At 45.2% G+C, this 18,064-nt stretch overlaps 4 protein-coding genes across 6 annotated transcripts in view; 2 read left to right on the plus strand and 2 right to left on the minus strand.

The window, feature by feature from the left end:
* LOC101767613 (cytochrome P450 90D2) overlaps positions 1–1,736 on the plus strand; it is a 6,843-nt gene extending 5,107 nt beyond the window's left edge. The window contains exon 7 of the mRNA XM_004968470.4: positions 1,172–1,736. Coding sequence (XP_004968527.1) covers positions 1,172–1,268 — 97 coding nt within the window. The 3' untranslated portion in view covers positions 1,269–1,736. The remainder of the gene's footprint in view (positions 1–1,171) is intronic.
* Positions 1,737–2,781: 1,045 nt separating this feature from the next.
* Positions 2,782–5,803, minus strand: LOC101768011. Its single transcript, XM_004968471.3, has 2 exons — positions 5,563–5,803; positions 2,782–3,148 (listed from the first exon to the last, which is right to left on the minus strand). Exons 1-2 carry the CDS (start codon positions 5,708–5,710, stop codon positions 3,051–3,053), a joined length of 246 nt encoding a protein of 81 aa, XP_004968528.1. The 5' UTR covers positions 5,711–5,803; the 3' UTR covers positions 2,782–3,050.
* Positions 5,804–6,095: 292 nt separating this feature from the next.
* Positions 6,096–12,793, minus strand: LOC101768408 (DEAD-box ATP-dependent RNA helicase 20). 3 transcript variants are annotated; one of them, XM_012846582.3, is made up of 11 exons: positions 12,515–12,793; positions 12,172–12,407; positions 9,806–9,985; positions 9,547–9,708; positions 9,161–9,315; positions 8,822–8,914; positions 8,649–8,734; positions 8,343–8,569; positions 8,029–8,262; positions 7,837–7,913; positions 6,096–6,384 (listed from the first exon to the last, which is right to left on the minus strand). In XM_012846582.3, the coding sequence occupies exons 1-10, from the start codon at positions 12,568–12,570 to the stop codon at positions 7,864–7,866; spliced, it is 1,479 nt and encodes a 492-aa protein (XP_012702036.1). In that variant the 5' UTR covers positions 12,571–12,793; the 3' UTR covers positions 6,096–6,384; positions 7,837–7,863. The 3 variants fall into 3 exon arrangements, with proteins under 3 accessions (XP_012702036.1, XP_022682630.1, XP_004968530.1); XM_022826895.1 differs by having other exon boundaries at positions 6,096–6,426; XM_004968473.3 differs by lacking the exon at positions 6,096–6,384 and having other exon boundaries at positions 7,670–7,913; positions 12,515–12,792.
* A 155-nt stretch (positions 12,794–12,948) lies between these two features.
* Positions 12,949–15,720, plus strand: LOC101769090 (mini-ribonuclease 3). The gene is made up of 7 exons (XM_012845815.2): positions 12,949–13,234; positions 13,864–13,988; positions 14,108–14,197; positions 14,505–14,557; positions 14,847–14,949; positions 15,059–15,174; positions 15,260–15,720. The coding sequence occupies exons 1-7, from the start codon at positions 13,012–13,014 to the stop codon at positions 15,306–15,308; spliced, it is 759 nt and encodes a 252-aa protein (XP_012701269.1). The 5' UTR covers positions 12,949–13,011; the 3' UTR covers positions 15,309–15,720.
* Positions 15,721–18,064: the final 2,344 nt, after the last annotated feature.

Genomic DNA, 18,064 nt, shown 5'->3' on the forward strand with positions numbered 1-18,064 from the left:
CTGCACGCCTCAGTCCTTTGCCTGCAGGCCGGGCTCGGTGTGGCATAGCACAGTTTCATCTTGAGCAGAGGATTTCCTTGCTCTCAACCCAACCCAACCCAACACGTCGTCGTCCATCCAGAATTCCAGATCAGATGGGCTCGACCGCTCGAGCTCGTCAGATCGGTGACATGCTTCTTTGTGCCCGCTGGTCCGGAATAAAATATGCACGCGTCGTCAGTTTGACGCTTTGTTGTTTGACCGATCGGTCAGTCAGTCAGTGCCTCGACGTGCTGTCGAAAAGCATAAAAGCCATAAACATATGGCCCTAGTACCACTGCTGCTGCTTGCTCCGGTTTCGAATTTAAAAATGGCTTTCGAGATATGGTTTGTCCCCCTTTTTTGTATTCTACTGTGCTGACTGGTTTGTGGATAAGAAAGAGGGCTCTGGAACAAATTCACACCCACCCCTGTTTTTCTTCAACTTTTGAACGGAACTCAAAAGTGCATTTGAGTTAGGGGGTGTTTGGATACGAGGTGTTAAATTTTAACAGTGTCACATCGGATGTTCGGATGCTAATTAGGAGAACTAAACATGAGCTAATTATAAAACTAATTGCAGAACCCTGTGTTAATTCGCGAGATAAATCTATTAAGCCTAATTAATCCATCATTAGCAAATGGTTACTGTAGCACCACATTGTCAAATCATGGACTAATTAGGCTTAATAGATTCGTCTCGCGAATTATACTCCATCTGTGCAATTAGTTTTATAATTAGCCTATATTTAATACTCCTAATTAGCATCCAAACATCCGATGTGACGGGTGTTAAACTTTAATAGGTGGTTGCCAAACAGGCCCTTAGTATGCACCATAAACCTACTCCCTCTGTTCATTTATATATGACGTTGATCAGCTTAATTTTGAGCAAGCCGGTGTCATATATAAACAAACGGAGGTAGTATTCAATTTTTGAGCACGCAAGTTGTCAACGAGAGCCAATCGAAACTTGAGAGATGGATGCACTCATGCTGTTGTGGGTACACAAGCAGCTAGCACAGGTCGTTTTCATGGCGACCGATCATCATGCGTGGCATCGGCATCAGCATCGTGTTGTTCTTTGTTGCTAGGACGATGGAGGATGGCATTGAATTGATGCCCCTGCGGCTTCTGCTCTTTGTTGTTGTAGGTGGGTGGCCGAGGAGGACCACATCGTCAACTTCCCAACCGTGCGGCTGAAGCGAGGCATGCCCATCAGGGTCACCACCAAGGACGGCTCTCACTAGCACCCCGGATCAAATCATTCTGCAAGCACCATCTATCATCATATAGGCTCCTCAAACAGCAACAGTGGAGGACCCTTGGCTTGAAGATAAACATATGGCAACAACATCTAGAGACATTGATCCATGGGTCTCTAGGCGAAACGCGTTGCGGCTCCACATTGCTATGCGTTTGGATGTGGAGGTGTACAGAAGAGAAGAGAGGAAGAGGAAGGGTTAGGAAGCTTGATCTGCCAGGAAGTACACTGCTAATGTTTAATTAATTAGTACTAAGATAAGAGTAGTATCAGTACAGTATTATACTATAGCCATGGCCCATCAAAGACCATCTCCTGATGCATATGCATGGTGTTAATTGTAGATTTGTTATAGAGTGTATTATTATTATATGAAATGTGCCACAAGCAAGGCAGGGATTGGGATTTGGGATGGTCCACAAGGCCCGGCTAAAATGAAATGGGTTAAAGATTAGTGGTGTGCTGGATTTGTGATAAAAGGAATGGGTCCTAGACTCCTAGTGTGTGCTGACAGGACTTTGACCATTGGAAAGCTTTGTCTCTGGGGCTGTGCTGTGGTGGGCATGCCCCTGCCTGCGACTGCATCTGCACGACTGCACCTGCATGCTTCTGCGTGGCTTTGGGCAGGGGGAAGACAAGTATATACTTATATAGGGCCTAGAGAGAGAGGTCCAAGCAGGGGGTACAGCAGGAGAGAGATGAAAAGAAATGGATGGATTGGATTGGATTGATGGATGGATGGACACTGCTGAGTTCCTTGGGAACTCCATCCAGCCCAGCTTTGCCTTTGTTTGATCCTCTTGATTCCTTCCTGCTCCTCGAGTCCTCCATGCTGCACCTGCAAAAAAAAAAAAAAAAAAAAATTTGCCATGCCTCTCCAGGGTAGGAAAGGGTAAATGCACTGGATCCTTTATAGGACGTATGGCGTATGGCACTGAAGAATTGCGGCTCAAGTTGCCAACCATTCTAACATCACCAATTCCTTTTTTTTCTTTTGATGGAAGCATAACCTATTCTCATGAGGCAAAGGCAGCCATGTTCGTCTTGTTCAACTCGATGTGTCCCAAGTATGCGTTGCCAGTTGCACAAAGTCCAATTGAGGAATTCTTGACAATTTCCAATGTGCCCACTCATGCTACTATGCATCTGGCATGTGCATCTGCGTGTTCTCATGCTATTGGAACCTTCTCTGTTCTCATCTCATCTCACCCCACGATGAAATGCAGAACTGGTACGTGTACCCTCTTGGCAAAATATCAATGATGCGGGTCCAACAGTGGCTGCAGCTACAATCTCTGTCCTGGGCCTTTGCTGTTCTGCCTCCATCCTCTGGGTAATGCGCGACGTGGGCAATGCAGAACCAACAGTGCCACGAAATATCTGCAGCCTGTACACGGGAATGGAAAGATTTGTTGCCGGCGTTTAGTCTGGGTCTCTTGAGGCCCCTGAGCCCAGTCAAGACTTTCACCTCAGGTTTCAACCGCGAACAACTCAACATGTTACGGAAATTTAGCTGAAATACTATGAAACAGGTGCAAATACTGCATGAGTTCTGTATGGGCCATGTCCTTGCAAACAGCACAAATGGTAATGGAGGCTCCAGTAGACAAAATTCCTGGTAACATGTTGCGCCAATTCTTGGTTTCTACATCTAGTGAGATAAGAAAGATATCTGCTTATTTCAAAACAGACTAAAATCCTCTGATTACAAACAAAACAGGAGTATGCTGATCTCTAGACGTCAGGAACCAGGATGGGTACTACTGCTTCATTCTTTCAGCGCCGATGGCTGTCCAGAAGAAAGCCTCTCCGACCTCGCCTTGTTAGCTTTTTCCATGTAATCTTGGTGAGATTGATGCTTTGCTCCTACAATGGATAGATCACACGATTTAGAACATATTTACCGGTGATCTAACGATCAACAGATAGTAGATGATAGAACCAACTCAAGAATGCCATTAAAATAAATGTGATGGTACCAGCTTCAAAAATATTTTTAGAACAAGTAAGCTGTATCAATGTGCAGTCATCATTTGTCTATACTATGATCCAGGTAATCGCCGGTCGACTCCTCTTTTGATGCCTGGTGGGACAAGGCGATCTTGACAGTAAGCGAAGATGCGAGAAAGGGATTGAATTCCCTCATCATACTAGGCGCCTGGACCATCTGGAAGCATCGAAATGACTGTGTATTCAATGGAGCTTCTCCTAGACTGTCTACGGTTTTAAACCTTGCTCGGGAGGAAGCCCTTCTTTGGTCTTTAGCTGGTGCTAAGGGTCTGTCCCTGCACACAGCTCAGGAGGTTGGTTAGAGGGTTTGTTGGTCAGGTCTTTCATCTCTGTCATAGGTGATTAGTTTCAGTCAGTAAGTGGGTGCGTCTCTCTCTCTCTCTCTCTCTCTCTCTCTCTCTCTCTGTGTGTGTGTGTGTGTGTGTGTGTGTGTGTGTGTGTGTGTTTGGGTCTCTGTATGACTCCTTTCTCTTCTATTAATACAATGATACACAGTTCTCCTGCTTATTCGAGAAAAAAAAATCCAGGTAATCCAGAATGCAGTGAGTCATTTTTAATGTGGACATAGGTCCAGTCAGACCAGAGCACAAAATGACACAATAGTCATATGTGAGTGTTCACGTTCAAGTAAGGAACAAGATCAGTGAGACAAAACCCAATGGAGATGAGTTGTTGCATTGGGATACTTCTTAGACGAGCAAGTTAATTGCATTAGTACATGAGTACATCTATCAGCTTATCTGTTAGTTCAACTTTGCTAGGCCTGTTCAAGAAGAGGTTCATCGGAATTACTTGAAAGCAAAGGCTGTGCATCTCTCCTCCAAGAACAGTGCCATTTGGCCTTGTTCAAGCCATGCCATTTGGAAGCCTTTTTCACAAGCCAAGCCTTTTGGGCGCCTCTTTCACAAGGTACAAGTTTGGCATAATTATCCAATTTGGAACTAAGGCAACAGTTTTGCAGTACTAAGGTTAACAAAACGATTTACTTACTTGGATATCTAAGACCCGTGCAACATGATCCTAACAAAGTTTGCCTTAATCTGTGGACTGTCAATTGTTTTGTATAATTAATTATCAATTTAGCATACGATTGAACTGAAGGCCCACTAGCTTGCCATCAGAAACTGTGTACAATTATGGGCAAGTTCAAAAATAACATCAGACACAGGCCCAATGGAAACATTTACCAATCTATAATAAAATCCTATCAAGAGTATCAAACCTCCTGTACTTATAACTCCTCCCTCCAAACATACGCCACTTTAGAATACGTGCAGTCAAACAAAAAAAACTCTAATCAATAAGATACACAGAAACAATCATCTATACTTTTAAGATGGAAATGTTAAAATTAGTTTTTTTTAAAAAAAAACTTCCACATGACCATATGTTCAGGCAGTCTAGTACACTAAAACGTCAAATGTGAGCCTCCAAAACTACAACATTTACCATGATGTGATGGAAGAATTAGGCCATATTATCAGGACATAGTTCAGACTACATTTATTCCGCTAAATTGTCTCTTTGTGAAGCTAAAGAGATCCATTTTCTTTTCAACTGTTAGCAAACTACAATGCAAAAAACAACTTCTATGTCAACAAATAAGGGTACAGAATGACTACCTAACTTTCTTCAGTAAACCCAATATTGCAAGCTCTGCCGCCTAACACTGGAGATAAATACATACTGCTCTTTAAGCTTACGATTTTGCATAGAAACCATGAAAGGTAGAAGGTTTAGGAATCACACACGCGAGCAGATGGGCATTTCTTAGGCCTAATTTCACCTTGTTCTGGACAATTACCCAAGCACGGAGCTAATGAACAAAACCCCAAACCCTCAAGCATCTAAACAGCATAAATTCATTTACAGGTTCCAAAAGAATGCAATAAAATTAACTAAACAAGCACAAATCACAAATGAATCTCTATGTTAAACCCTCAATACAACCCCTTTCGATCAGCTCGTAAAAGACAATGGCATTTGCCACTTTAGGGAACAAAACCGTAGATCTTATTACCCTGGAGAGTGCAGATCCATTCGAAGAAACAGAGATTGACAAAGAACAGTACAAATCGAGCTAAGCCCGAAATTGCAATGTCTTGTCATGAATGAGCCGCGCGTCACAACGAAGTGCAGAATAGGACCCTAGCGTAAGCGAACTTAACCAATAATTCGAATTCGGAGGAATTCATCGTAACACTGTGAGGAATGGAATAGGGTTAGGGTTTTAGCCTTTTAGGGGCAGTGAGGGAAAGGGTTTGACTTGCCTCGGGTCATGAAGTACCAGGGGACGCCGAAGACGGCGGCGAAGATGGCGATCCCGGCGAGGACGTGCTTCTTCTCTCCACTGTACAGGTAGTGCTCCATCCGCGCGCGGAACCCCCCGCCGCCGGCACCCGTGGTCTCACCTCCCATCGCCGCCGCCGCCGCTTCGCTGCTGTGCTAGTTTCGCTCGCGTGGTGCCGTCTGCCGTGTGCGTGGTCCTGGTGGGTTCTGCGTCGCCTTTGCTGTTTCTTGGAGGAAAAAAAAATGCATTCGTATTTTTTGCGCGTCGCCTAACAGATCATACACCGGCCCATTTGATTTTCTTTTCTTTTGCGAAAACACATTTGATTTAGTTTGTTGATAATGCAGAATTTGATTTTGACGTTGCATCACTACTTTTTTCAATGATGCGGGTGATTCGCTAATATTTTTTTTGCGCAACTTTGCTTTTTTTTAAAAAAAAAATTCGTATGCTTTTTTGTTATCGTCCTTGCGCTAACTTCTGATGTTACTGATCCATATCGTACAAATGGCATAACAAAAAAACATGCATGCCCGCATGCTTGGGTGGCCTTCATTTCCGGGAGATAGGATCTCAAACATTACAAGACGATTGTTGCAACACTGCTAGGGGTAATGCTTAGCTCACATACAGTGTCAATGGAGCAACGAAATTATCTGCAGAAAGCTTGAGCTAGATCACTGGCAAAATAGCATGTGCTCCGCATCAGGTGAACAGCAGACCTAGAATATTCACAGTGTACTGAAGAACAATGGTTGTCTTGCAAGTACAAAGGATGGTTGCCCGGTAAACATGTGCATGCCTAGCATATTGAAGATCAAAAAAGACCTTATGTGAGTCCATCCTGTAAATACCAGCGATGAAAGACCAAATAAAAAACATGCAAGGAAAATTCCAGATACCACACAGAATATGGAAGACAAGCAAACAACAATACACCATATAGAACAAGCCAATCTGTACGAGGTGGAGTAGCCAAAAATCAACTCTTTTGAAGTAGCCATACAGTTTAGGAAACAAGTTTAGACTCACTAGAGGTGGTGGCAAGGTCTATTTCATATAATAAGAAAATTGTAAACAAATGGTATCATATCATTCAAATACAAATAACAATAGGCAGTGATAAAATTTACGCAATCATGCAGACGGGTTCTAAACAAGCATCCATGGACCACACTGCAACCCACCACTGAACGAGTATCTTTGTGCAAACAAAATTCAGTTTCTAGGTAGCATGGCAGATAGCTCCAACTGACAGATGTATTAGATACCCAACAGCAGTGATGACCACAAATCCATCTTCTATTCTTCTGCCAGATCCTCCCTTACCACTTGCGCTCGGGTTAGTACTTATGGTACAGAAAAAGCTGGCAAGAAGCTGAAAACCGTACTAAGCAAGATGTGGATATGTCAATAGCAACCACTACAAAGGGAACCACATGACATAACAGAGCTATTAATTTCAGACTGCAATTTCAGAGACGAACATTGAATTAGGCTGCATTGAAGTAACTAAGTGAAAGTGGTATGTCAAAAAAGCATCCTATGCTGGGCAGACAGCAAATTGATGACCTGTATGGCAGTCCAGCAGGAAGCATGTTCACGGCCACAGCATATTTCATGGAGAACAGAAAAAACTTCAGAATATCATCATAGAAGATGTGACCATAACATACCCTCCTCGCTGTACCAGACAACCTACAAGTACTATCCTATTAAGGTGTGCATGGCCTGTCAACTTGATGCACAGAAATGGGCAAAATTCTATGGTGCCAGGAAACCAATCTATTTGAGATCTGACGAACACGATATGGAAAGAAAATGGAGGCTGGAAAAAAAAAGATGTGGATCAAAGATGTTTCATTGCAAAACTACATAGTATGTTAAACTGATCCCCATTGTTCTACAACCAAAGGGAAGAGTTAAAAGAAGGGCACGAGATCAAGGTTGAATTGATGTCTTCAACAAATTTTTTCCACAGAATGACCTTCATTTCAATTTTATTTGTGCTCTTTAATAGAAGATAAAGAGGTCCTATGCTGACAGACAGAAAAACAAAACTGAGACAATGCCACCCATCTTAAAACTATATGGAAAAATTTAATGAAATTAAATGCATCATATTGTGCCAAATTTCTAGTATTGAGACAAGTCAGTATCCAAGAGTCTATGAATCCATCTTTACTGAATATTAATCAAAACGTTCAAGGAGCCAGGACAACATAGCCATCCACAAACATAAGTAAAGAATTACTCTTAGCTTCAACTAAGTATTTGAATGTCAACTCCATGATCGGCCACCACCATACCCCCTATATCTATCACGGTAACCTGCAGAATGCGAATATGTCAACTCGTTCAGATGATGCATGAATCAACACCACCTCAGGAATATCACACCTACATTTGGCAAAACTAGAAGTAGACTGTTCCAATAGCAACTTACCTGAAGAAGGGGGTGGTGCACCACGTCCCATAGCAGCTAATTCAGAGCTAACTTTTTGTCCAGCTTCTTCCAGAATATTAATAAGTTCCTTGGCAAATCTGGCATTAGCTGCAGTGAAAAAGGTGTAAGCTGTTCCTTTTGCACCGGCTCTGCCAGTCCGACCAATACGATGAACATAATCTTCAAGTGACCCCGGAAAGTCATAGTTAATGACATACTTTACATCCTTGACATCTGTTTCCCATGGGCAATAAATATGTATCAATTCCTCCAGAAACATGACATTTATCACATCTAAAAGTAGTTCTGCATACCTAAGCCTCGAGCAGCGACATCAGTGGCTGTCATAATAGGACTTTTGCCTGACTTAAATTCAGAAAGGACCCAATCGCGTTCTGCTTGGCTCTTGTCACCATGGATAGACAAAGCAGGCCAACCATCCATTCGAAGCTGTCTAGTAATCTGATCGCATCCCTTCTTTGTGTCCATAAATATTAAAATTCGGCTGCCGTCCATTATATCCTCCAATAGATTAACCAGCCTTACACAGATAAAAGTATGGTTAAGACATTGTTTGAGTGATGTGTGGGAAATGGAAAAAGAAGTTGTGCAAATCCTACTTGTTATACTTCTGACTCTCAGATAATATCTCCACATGCTGCACGATGGCGTGATTAGCCTTCAATTCTTCAGAACCAATAGTGACCTGCATCACATTAAATTCAGTTGTGTTGGCATGCAGTAGAAATGAAAAAAAATGCAATACAAAATGTTGTGTGGGCTATAGATGTACCTTGTATGGGTCAAAAAGGAAATTCCTTGCTAGCTGCTCAACTTCCTTTGGCCAGGTAGCACTCCAGTAAAGTGTTTGGCGATCTGGACGAATCTGTAATAACAGATGAAGTTTTGGCATCACATAAAACAGTCATAATTGTTTTTCCATAGATAAATGAAGCTACTCAGGCACCCTCAACATGATTACTACTTTTATCCAGATACTGACAAAAGCGCAAGATACTGAAACATACAGCAAACGAAGTATCAGAGCATTGATTTGCATGTACATTTACAGGGACAGGGGAACCATTACGAATGCAACATTTCATTTAGTAGAAAAAGAAAGAGGTATTACCTGAGAAACAATTTTCTTAATTTGAGGTTCAAAGCCCATGTCTAGCATCCGATCAGCTTCATCTAAAACAAGATATGTGACCCTTCGCAAGTTTGTATGATGTGATTCTATCATATCAATTAGTCGTCCTGGTGTGGCTATAACAATTTCGACACCTGGCACAAACAAAAGAATGAACACAAGTTTATTAAAATCCAGGTAATGCTGAAATTTTCATCCAATTTCAGATCCACAAAAACTCACTCGCACCTCAGCCATGCATCTACATTAAGATTTCGTGATATGCCCAAAGAAGAAACCACAAGCAAACAGCAGATCACAATACAATCAAAGCTTAACCTAGAGACCAACAAAGTTTCCTTCATGCAGAGGAAGAAAGCAATCACCTTTTTGAAGATCACGAACTTGTGGACCTTTTGGCACACCACCATAGATGCAAGTACTTTTTATCTTTGATGATGCACCAAATTTGGTTGCCTCTTGCTGTATCTGAACAGCAAGTTCACGTGTAGGAGCTAACACCAAGACGATTGGACCATCACCAGGAGCTTCAACAAAAATGGATGTATAAATAGTCAGGAGTTTTGCCAAGATGTTCCCAAAAGATGATTGAGAAGGAAAAGCATCAGTGCAACATATTCTTACCAAGAATAGGCTGAGCATTCACATGAACAATGGCAGGTAAAAGGTAAGCAAGAGTTTTCCCTGATCCTGTCTCTGCAATGCCAATAAGGTCACGACCCCTAAGTGCCATTGGCCAACCTTGAGATTGGATAGGAGTAGGTTCCACAAAGCCAGCTTTCGTGATTTCTTGCAACACATATTCTGAAAAATGGACGCGGAGACACTAAGGTCAACCTTGAAATATATAAATATGCAAATATGAAGGTCCCATAGCAGAAAAGTGTACTGACTGCTACATGCAAATGAGTGCTGCCTGATTTAAAGGATCCTATCATGGACAACTAGACGTACTATATCTTTAATACAGTAACTAATATAGATAACACCCCGTTTGGATGTCAGCATTGAGGCGTAGAATCGGGCATTGGAATTTGCGGTCGCGAATGCTGCCGTTTTGATGTCACGTGAATTAGGAAACGGAAACGCCGCTGAATACCGCGTGGTATTCGTTTCTCCTGCATGCGCTCGCGAACAATTCAGACCTTGCACCCTCCGTATTGCGCTGAATTCATCCTGCAATCTTCCCTTTGCCTGCCCCTCAAAACAAAAAAAGAGCCCCATGGGCCATGGCTAGTTCCCTCTCCGGCGATCACCTCCCCGCCAGCGACCGACCCTCGGCGAAGTCCTACCACCGGGAACTCCCTCCGCTGGTTCTCGGCCGCCGTGTCGGAGCTCCCTGCTGCCTCTTTCTTCCTCATGGCTGGCGCTTCCTTGACTAGATCTGTAGTTCTGCACCCTTGAAGAAAAGCAGCAGCTCAATGGCAGTGCACAGGTCTGTTCTTCCGGCCTTAGCTATCTCCCACCCAGTCTGCCTCTCCAATAGAGCCTGAGCACCTCCGCCTACACCCATGGCCGGCTTTCCCCTCGTTTCCTCCCCTTCATTCAGTCCTCGCGGCGGCGCAGCGGCAAGGAAGCAGGCGTTAGCAGCGGCCGGAGCGCGTGCATCCTTCTCTCGCGGCTGCTGGGTCGTGACCCGTGGGTGCGGCGGAGAGGAGGAGGGGAAGATGCAGTGCCTCTCCGGTGCTGCTCTAGTGCCCCTCCGGCGAGGTGTGGGCGGCGCGGGGGAGCTCCGTCCCGGACGATGACGGCGGTCTTCTCCGGTGAGGCGTTGGTGGCGCGGGCGAGCGCCGCCGCTAGCATGGCTGAGGTGGAGAGGAGGAGAAGAAGATGGTCAATTGTCAAATGCCATGGTATGGGCATCCAAACACGAATTAGTATTTGCTAGCTTCTTGATTCCATCTAGCAATTTCGTCTACATCCAAACAATGGTTTTGGTATTGTAACTCAATACCAATACCAGTCTGATTTGGTCTTTGACCCAATTCAATGCCAAGACCTTCAATATTGACATCCAAACGGAGCCTAAGGGAAGTCATACAAGCTAATTAGCACTGGTAGGTTCTAAGCACCAAGCTAATTACAACACTACGAATGGTACATTTAGTACAAGCTAGGTTCCCCATTTCCACAGAATCCAATTCGGGTGCTTCCTCAAGTCAGACTGCTTTGATAGATGTGTGTTCTCAACTTGTTACTACTCCAAGATGTAATGAAACAAGGAATCCTTCAGTTCCCACTTCTCAGTATTGTCAACACTGAGCACTATTATTTTCAATATTTTTTTCTCATAAATATTCCATTGCGCTTTCACCTACAGGCAAATCATCAGATTCTACAATGGCTTGTGTAACACCAGACAGAAATAAAATAATCACAGGGGTCCGCCTGTAGGCCAAGAGTCCAATACATACTTGAATAAACCAAGTCAGAGAATTATAACATAAAGGGAAAGTGCCTTCGGTTGAAGAATCAGCTCCATAAGAGGTGCCAGAAATCAAAAGGTCGACAAGGACATTAGAACATGCCGTAAAGTTAGCAAAGGCTGCAGGAGTTTAAAATTCAGTGCATGTCAGACTTGCCTTCGAAGTTTTTTAAATCATAGACAGTTCATTTCAATGGAACACACAGTGATTGATGGCTTCGTCTAAACAAAAGTTCTGATGATAACACACAACTTGAAATGCTACTGTATAACTCTGTTTATATGCATTTGCTGTGGTGTGGCATGGACATACTTAAACATAGTGCCCTATTAGGTTCTGAGTGCTTGCTAGAAATGAAAAGTTGCTTCAATACTAATGTTACTCATGTGGTAGCATAAGTTTAAGTTCTCTGAGTCTGGTGTCACAACTAAGAGATGATATTTCCATTGTTTGACTCGAATTGGTATAACAACACACACCTCTAGTCAAGCATTGGACAAAATTGCATCCCCTCCTGATTTACCTAATTGAGAGTGGTTGCAGAAAACAACAAGTGCACCATACCTGGGAAGCCAACATCACGGAACTCGCGCACGGGCTTGGGCACATCGCGGCCCTCGACGGTGATCTCCCGGCGGCGGCGGTACGCCTCCACCTCGTCCTCTGTCATGCCGGCCACGGCGGGCGACTCCACGTAGAAGTTCTTCTCGAACCGTGGCAGCCCATCCAGCTCCGCCGCAGAAGCATCCGCTTTACTCGGCGCCGCAAACGCCCTTGATCCGCCCCCGAACGCCCCCTCGCTGGAACACAAAGCGGAGTCACAATCAGCTCCCCACAGTCATGGCCAGGGCTTACGGGTTACTGGGTTAGAGCCCGGGCGCGGGCGGAGGCCGGGGCGGTTAATTACCTGCGGCGGTCGCGGTAGGAGCCCGGGTCCGCGGCGCGGCCGTCGAAGCGGCTCATGGCGGCGGTCGCCGGCGCCGTGAAGGACGGCTAGGGTTTAGGCCGGGAGGGTACAGGTACAGCACCGATTGGGAAGCCGCGACCGGGAGGCGGTGGCCGGTGGGGTTTGGTTCGGGTGCGTCGCGCCGTGCTCGCGCTCCGAAGATTCTAGAAGGAGCAAGCAAATGGTGGAAGGTGGAGGAGGTGGAGTTGTGAATCGAATTGAACCGAACGAAATCGATGGCGGCCTCTTTTGCGTCCAAGAAGAGCCCGAGCTGCGGCCCACAAGGCGTATTCTAGGAAACACGCCAGCCCGCTTACTAAACGTATTGGTTCCTGCGTACTGGCAGGTGGGGCCCGCGCGTGCCGCGGAGAAAATTGGGGGAAAAGATCTTGACGGCCGTGTGTTATCCTGAATTCTACCTCGGCCTCGCGACGGCGGTGCGAGCGCGAGCAGCGGCAATGGCGACCGCGGCGGCGACCATGACCATGGCTACGCACCACCCCCGCGCCCGCCCACGCCTCCGCGTCTGCGCCGCCTGGGACATGAACCCGGGCGCCGCCACCGTGGCCATGCCCAAGCCCTCCAAGGCGAAAGCCAAGCCGCCGGCGACCCCGACGACCCCGCCCCGCCCGCCTGCTCCGAACCACGCCGACCTCTTCGCACGCTCCAGCGAGGGTCAAGGTACCGTCTCGTGTCCTCATCGTGTGCTCGACGCTTTGCCTTGCCGCCTGTCGCCTGAAGCTTTTGCTCTCTCTGTTGCCTGCTGCTGTAGTAAGAAGACACTGATGAGCACTTTCGTAAATGCTATCGCATTGAGCTAATGAGCTGCAGTGTTGAGTTTGAAATGGAAGTGTGACAGGCGGATTGTGCCACTGTGACATGAGAATGGAAGTTGATTGGCTGGATTTTTTTATGGACACTGTGATAGGAGAAATAGTTGTGTAGGTCTGAAACAACAAAGGGGTTAACTCCATAACTTCTGGGAGCACCAGCTTAGATCAGCACAGGCTTCTATCCATGAACTACTAGCAATTGGGCAATCTAGTAGTAAAAAAATCATATGGTCAGAATTTTCGTCACACCCCCACTCAGTGCAGGTTTAGTGGGCACCTTGTTCTCACTTCTCAGTATGGCCAGTTTCTTAGCACTTTGTATATCCTGCATATGCCCGAACTAATCAGATCCCCTCTGCAAAAGAGTGATGAGAACTAACTAATCCAATGCGTCGAACTGTTAATAGTGTGTCTCTTTTGCCATCATTCCTCACCATAAGCTTCCAGTTTGATCTATGATTACTTTGGTTGATACAGGAGAAAAGAAGAGCACATATATGGGCTTTGAGAAATGGTGGTTGCCACCACCCCCAGAGGTGAAGAAACCCCGATCGCTCTACAGCGCGGCATCACTGGCTTACTTGGGAGACTGCATATATGAAGTGAGAATCAGGCCAATCACGTGCACAAATATTGTTACTGTGCTTATAGAAGTGTACTAGTAATCGAATTCATGCTTGCTATCTGTAGAAGATCTGATTCTTTCTCTTTATGTGTATAGCTTTATGCTCGGAGGCACTTCTTCTTTCCACCTCTGAGCATCAATGAGTACAACAAACGCGTGATGGATGTTGTGAAGTGTGAGTCACAGGTCTGGGTTTGCTTCTTTTTTTCATTGCCTAATCTCCACATATGTTACTGTTAGTCATTATGATGTGGTAAAAGTAACATCTAATGTTAAGCAAGCATGTGTATCATGGGTTATTGATGTATCTTCTTTCCTATATGATGTTCCATTTACAAACTTGTGGTTATATGGTTAGAATTCCAGAATACTGAAAAAACTATTCATTTCCATTTGTTGTTTTCCAGTTCAGCCTTTTAAATATAGCATGCTTTGCATCATGATATGTTGTTCAGAAACCTTGTCATTACAATTTCCTTTTTCCTTGCTTTAGGATCTTTTGTTGAACAAGCTTCTTGGAGAGGATTTTCTAACTCAAGAAGAAAGGTGAAGCAAACATTCTAATGTTATACAAATTCGTGCAACTCTACCTGCAATATAATTTCTATAGGGAAATGCTGTTCTGTAGTCAGCAGTCTTAAAATGTATGATTGCGGTTATATTGAATGTTAGTGCTTTGCCATTTGTCAAGACTAGCATGGGTATTTCCAAGTTCTCATTTATGTTTTTTGGAAAATGTTGTATCTCTTCACTCTCTCTAGCCTGAGCCTCGAGTCTGTTCAATAATGAACCTTCAAGATGTACTTTGAGTTACCATATTGATCGCATTTTGTAGGGACATACTTCGTTGGGGGAGGAATATTGTTAGCAGCAAAACTCGCACCAGGAAGCGTGCAGGAATTGCAGTCTACAATCGGGCATCTTCACTTGAAACACTGGTGCGTGATACTCTACTACTGTGTATTATTCCATTATAAGCTGTAATTTGTGTTCTACTTCTCAGTATTACGGACTAATCCTCACATTGTTGGTGCCATTTTCTGTTAGATTGGATACCTTTACCTCACAAATTTCAAGCGGTTAGAGCAACTGATGTTTCAATTAGGCTTCACAAGTGGTGCCTCTTCACAACATATTGCCGAGGAGCTGCGCTCAAGTTTCCAGTAAAGCATTCTTCATCTGTAGTTCTATAATCTGTCTGAAGTTTTCTGAGAGAATCTGCTCTTACTAACCAATGATCTTTGGCAGGAAAACAACCCCCATTACTACCCAAGCTCAGCAACCTGCTACGCAGTGAACAATTCTGAGGTGTAATGAACTATCACCTGCACTGCTGCCCAGGGATTTCTCATGGAGCTCAACGACTGACATGAGAATGCCTGGCTTGCGGCATATTAGGATCCAATAGTGAGGCTGGAATCATCGGCAAGCGAATGGAGCAATATGATTGATGAGACGCGCACATACACTGGACAGTATGCCGACTTGAATGTTGGGGAGGATCTGGGGCTTGTGACTAGGATAGTTTGCTATGGCAAAGAATTTCCAGATTGGGGCTGGTGAAAGGCAAATAGAATTAAGGCTCAATTTGTAGTGTTGTAATCGACATAAATTCATGTAGGAAATAAACGGCTTCGTGTGAATCTGTTCACAAAACCACTGAAAATTTCTCTCAAACAAAATATACACGTCTTAATGTTTTCCTGCAATTCCTCTTGACAAAGTAAGTTGTGAGTGCTGAGATTCTGAGGCAGTAGCCTGGGTAACATGTCGGTTTTATGCACAACCTATTTGCTTGTGGCCCAAATGTTCATGATCGAACGAAGCCGCTGGTGTTCCTTCTTCTACGTTGTTCTCTTCCATCAGCATGCCGGGGCCTCACTTTTGATTCAAAGCCTAACAAATGTCGCATGCTAGACGCCCCCGAACCCGTCACCATTCCGAAGGATTTCAGAGCACTCTGGTTCCCGCCGCCGCCGGTGGCTCATCACGCCATTGATCGGCGAACGGCCGGAACCGGCAGCGATCAGCGAGCGAGCTCAGGGGCTTGCATGATACTTATCCGAAGCACACGGAAAGACGGAAGCAGCTCTGCAGCTGTGCAAGTGCGCGGGCCGCGAATCCGCGTCATCCGCCGCAAGTCGCCAACCTGAATCAGGGCATCAAGCTCCCGACGCGCCGCCGCCGCCGAGGGGCAGCAACTCCGGAGAAATGTGGACCGTGAGCGGCATGCGCGGGGATGCCGAGGAACGGATTGGCCAGTGAATCTAGAAGGAGGCTCGCGTGGGGTGGATGGGCCGGGGCTAGCGGAGGTCGCCGGCGGCACAGCTCGTTCTCCGGCGCCGGACCGAATATTTACGAACAAGACCTTGGTTTGATCGCGAATCGCGATCTAAAATAGGAACTTTTTTAAATTATGGATTGAATAATTTCATAAAACCCACTTTTGGATCGTGATTATTGGTCGCGATGCAAATTAAGAGTATTTTTTAAAATAGGATCGGATATTTTTATAAAGCTTCTTGGTTCGATCGCGATTAATAGTCGCGATTAATAGTCGCGATCCGGATCAGAATCCTTTTGTAAAATTTGGAAATATATATTTTCAGAGCCCCCTGATTCGGATGGCTCCGGCTCCTGCCGTCCACCGGCGGCGGGCACTGCCGTTGCCCGTCCTCCCCGATCCCCATGTCCCCTTCCAGCCGGAAGCGCAAAGACTCATCCTTCGCTCAGGGCCCGCCCTAGCACGAGATCTCTATACTACTCTGCACTGCTCCGGCAGCAGACACGCCATTTGCCTACTGTGACATGAACCCGGGCGCCGCCACCGTGGCCGTGCCCAAGCCCTCCGAGGCGAAAGCCAAGCGGCTGGCGACCCCGACGACCCCGCCCCGCCCGCCTCCTCCGACTCACACTGACCTCTTTGTGCGCTCCAGCTAGGGTATAGATACCGTCTCGTGTCCTCACCATGTGCTCGACGCTTTGCCTGGCCGCCTGAAGCTTTCGTAAATGCTATCGCATAGAGCTACCTACAGTGTTGAGTTTGAGATGAAAGTGTGACAGGCGGATTGTACCATTGAGAAGTGAGAATAGAAGTTGATTGGCTGAATTTTTTATAGGCACTGTGATAGCAGAAATAGTTATACAGGTCTGGAACAACAAAGGGGTTAACCCCATAACCGCTGGGAACACCAGCTTAGATCAGCACCAGGCCTCTATCCCTGGATTTCTAGCAATTGGGCAATCTTTTAGTTAAAAATTTACATGGTCAGTATTTTCATGGCCCTCACTCAATGCAGGTTCTTGCATATGAGTATTTGCCATACGCTCAAACTAATCAGATTATAGAACAATGTGTTAGGTACTTCCTGTTTGGTTCAGTCCACCAATAACCTCGTGCCCCCAGCATTAGCCTGCTGAACAATAGATAGCATTTCCAACAACTCTCCCCAAGTTGCACCTCTGCAGAAGAGAAAGACCTTGTAAATCTTCTTATGTGACCTTGTAAATCTTACGTGCCACTCCCCTCAGCAAAACATGATGGGAACTAACTAGACAATTGTGTTGACCTGTTGATAGTGTCTTTTACAATTATTCCTTACCATAAGCTTGAAGTTTGATCTTTGATTGGTTTGGTTGATACAGGAGGAGTAAAGAAGAGCACATATATGGGCTTTGAGAAATGGTGGTTGGCACCGCTACCAGAGGTGAAGAAAACCCAATCGCTCTACAGGCAGCATCACTGGCTTACTTGGGAGACTGCATATATGACGTGAGAATCAGGCCAATCACGTGCACACTTATTACTGTTACTGTGCTTTATCGGAGTGTACTAGGTCCTGTTTAGTTGCCCAATTTTGCACCTCCCAACTTTACATTTACTGTTCACCCTAACTTTGCAACTGTGCCAAATTCTGCATGTCCCAAATTTGGCCTCTACAAACTTTGCAATTCACTGTTTAGCATCATTAATACCACCAATTCTGCATGGTTGCATGGCCCATGCATGTTGTCATGCAAAAACGCATGAACAACTCTAATGTCTACACAATT

Source organism: Setaria italica, chromosome V (genome assembly GCF_000263155.2).
Source record: "Setaria italica strain Yugu1 chromosome V, Setaria_italica_v2.0, whole genome shotgun sequence".
In the NCBI taxonomy this organism is placed as follows: domain Eukaryota; kingdom Viridiplantae; phylum Streptophyta; class Magnoliopsida; order Poales; family Poaceae; genus Setaria; species Setaria italica.

What these genes read in the sequence shown, in the direction of transcription:
- LOC101769090 (XM_012845815.2), top strand. Translation starts at nt 13,012, where the DNA reads ATGGCGACCGCGGCGGCGACCATGACCATGGCTACGCACCACCCCCGC. An exon ending in ACGCTCCAGCGAGGGTCAAG is followed by an intron (nt 13,235 to 13,863) that starts GTACCGTCTCGT and finishes TGGTTGATACAG; the next exon opens with GAGAAAAGAAGAGCACATAT. An exon ending in TTGTGAAGTGTGAGTCACAG is followed by an intron (nt 14,198 to 14,504) that starts GTCTGGGTTTGC and finishes TCCTTGCTTTAG; the next exon opens with GATCTTTTGTTGAACAAGCT.
- LOC101768011 (XM_004968471.3), bottom strand. Translation starts at nt 5,710, where the DNA reads ATGGGAGGTGAGACCACGGGTGCCGGCGGCGGGGGGTTCCGCGCGCGG. An exon ending in CTGGTACTTCATGACCCGAG is followed by an intron (nt 3,149 to 5,562) that starts GCAAGTCAAACC and finishes TATCCATTGTAG; the next exon opens with GAGCAAAGCATCAATCTCAC.
- LOC101768408 (XM_012846582.3), bottom strand. Translation starts at nt 12,570, where the DNA reads ATGAGCCGCTTCGACGGCCGCGCCGCGGACCCGGGCTCCTACCGCGAC. An exon ending in GAATGCTCAGCCTATTCTTG is followed by an intron (nt 9,709 to 9,805) that starts GTAAGAATATGT and finishes TTTTTGTTGAAG; the next exon opens with CTCCTGGTGATGGTCCAATC. An exon ending in AGTTCGTGATCTTCAAAAAG is followed by an intron (nt 9,316 to 9,546) that starts GTGATTGCTTTC and finishes TGTTTGTGCCAG; the next exon opens with GTGTCGAAATTGTTATAGCC.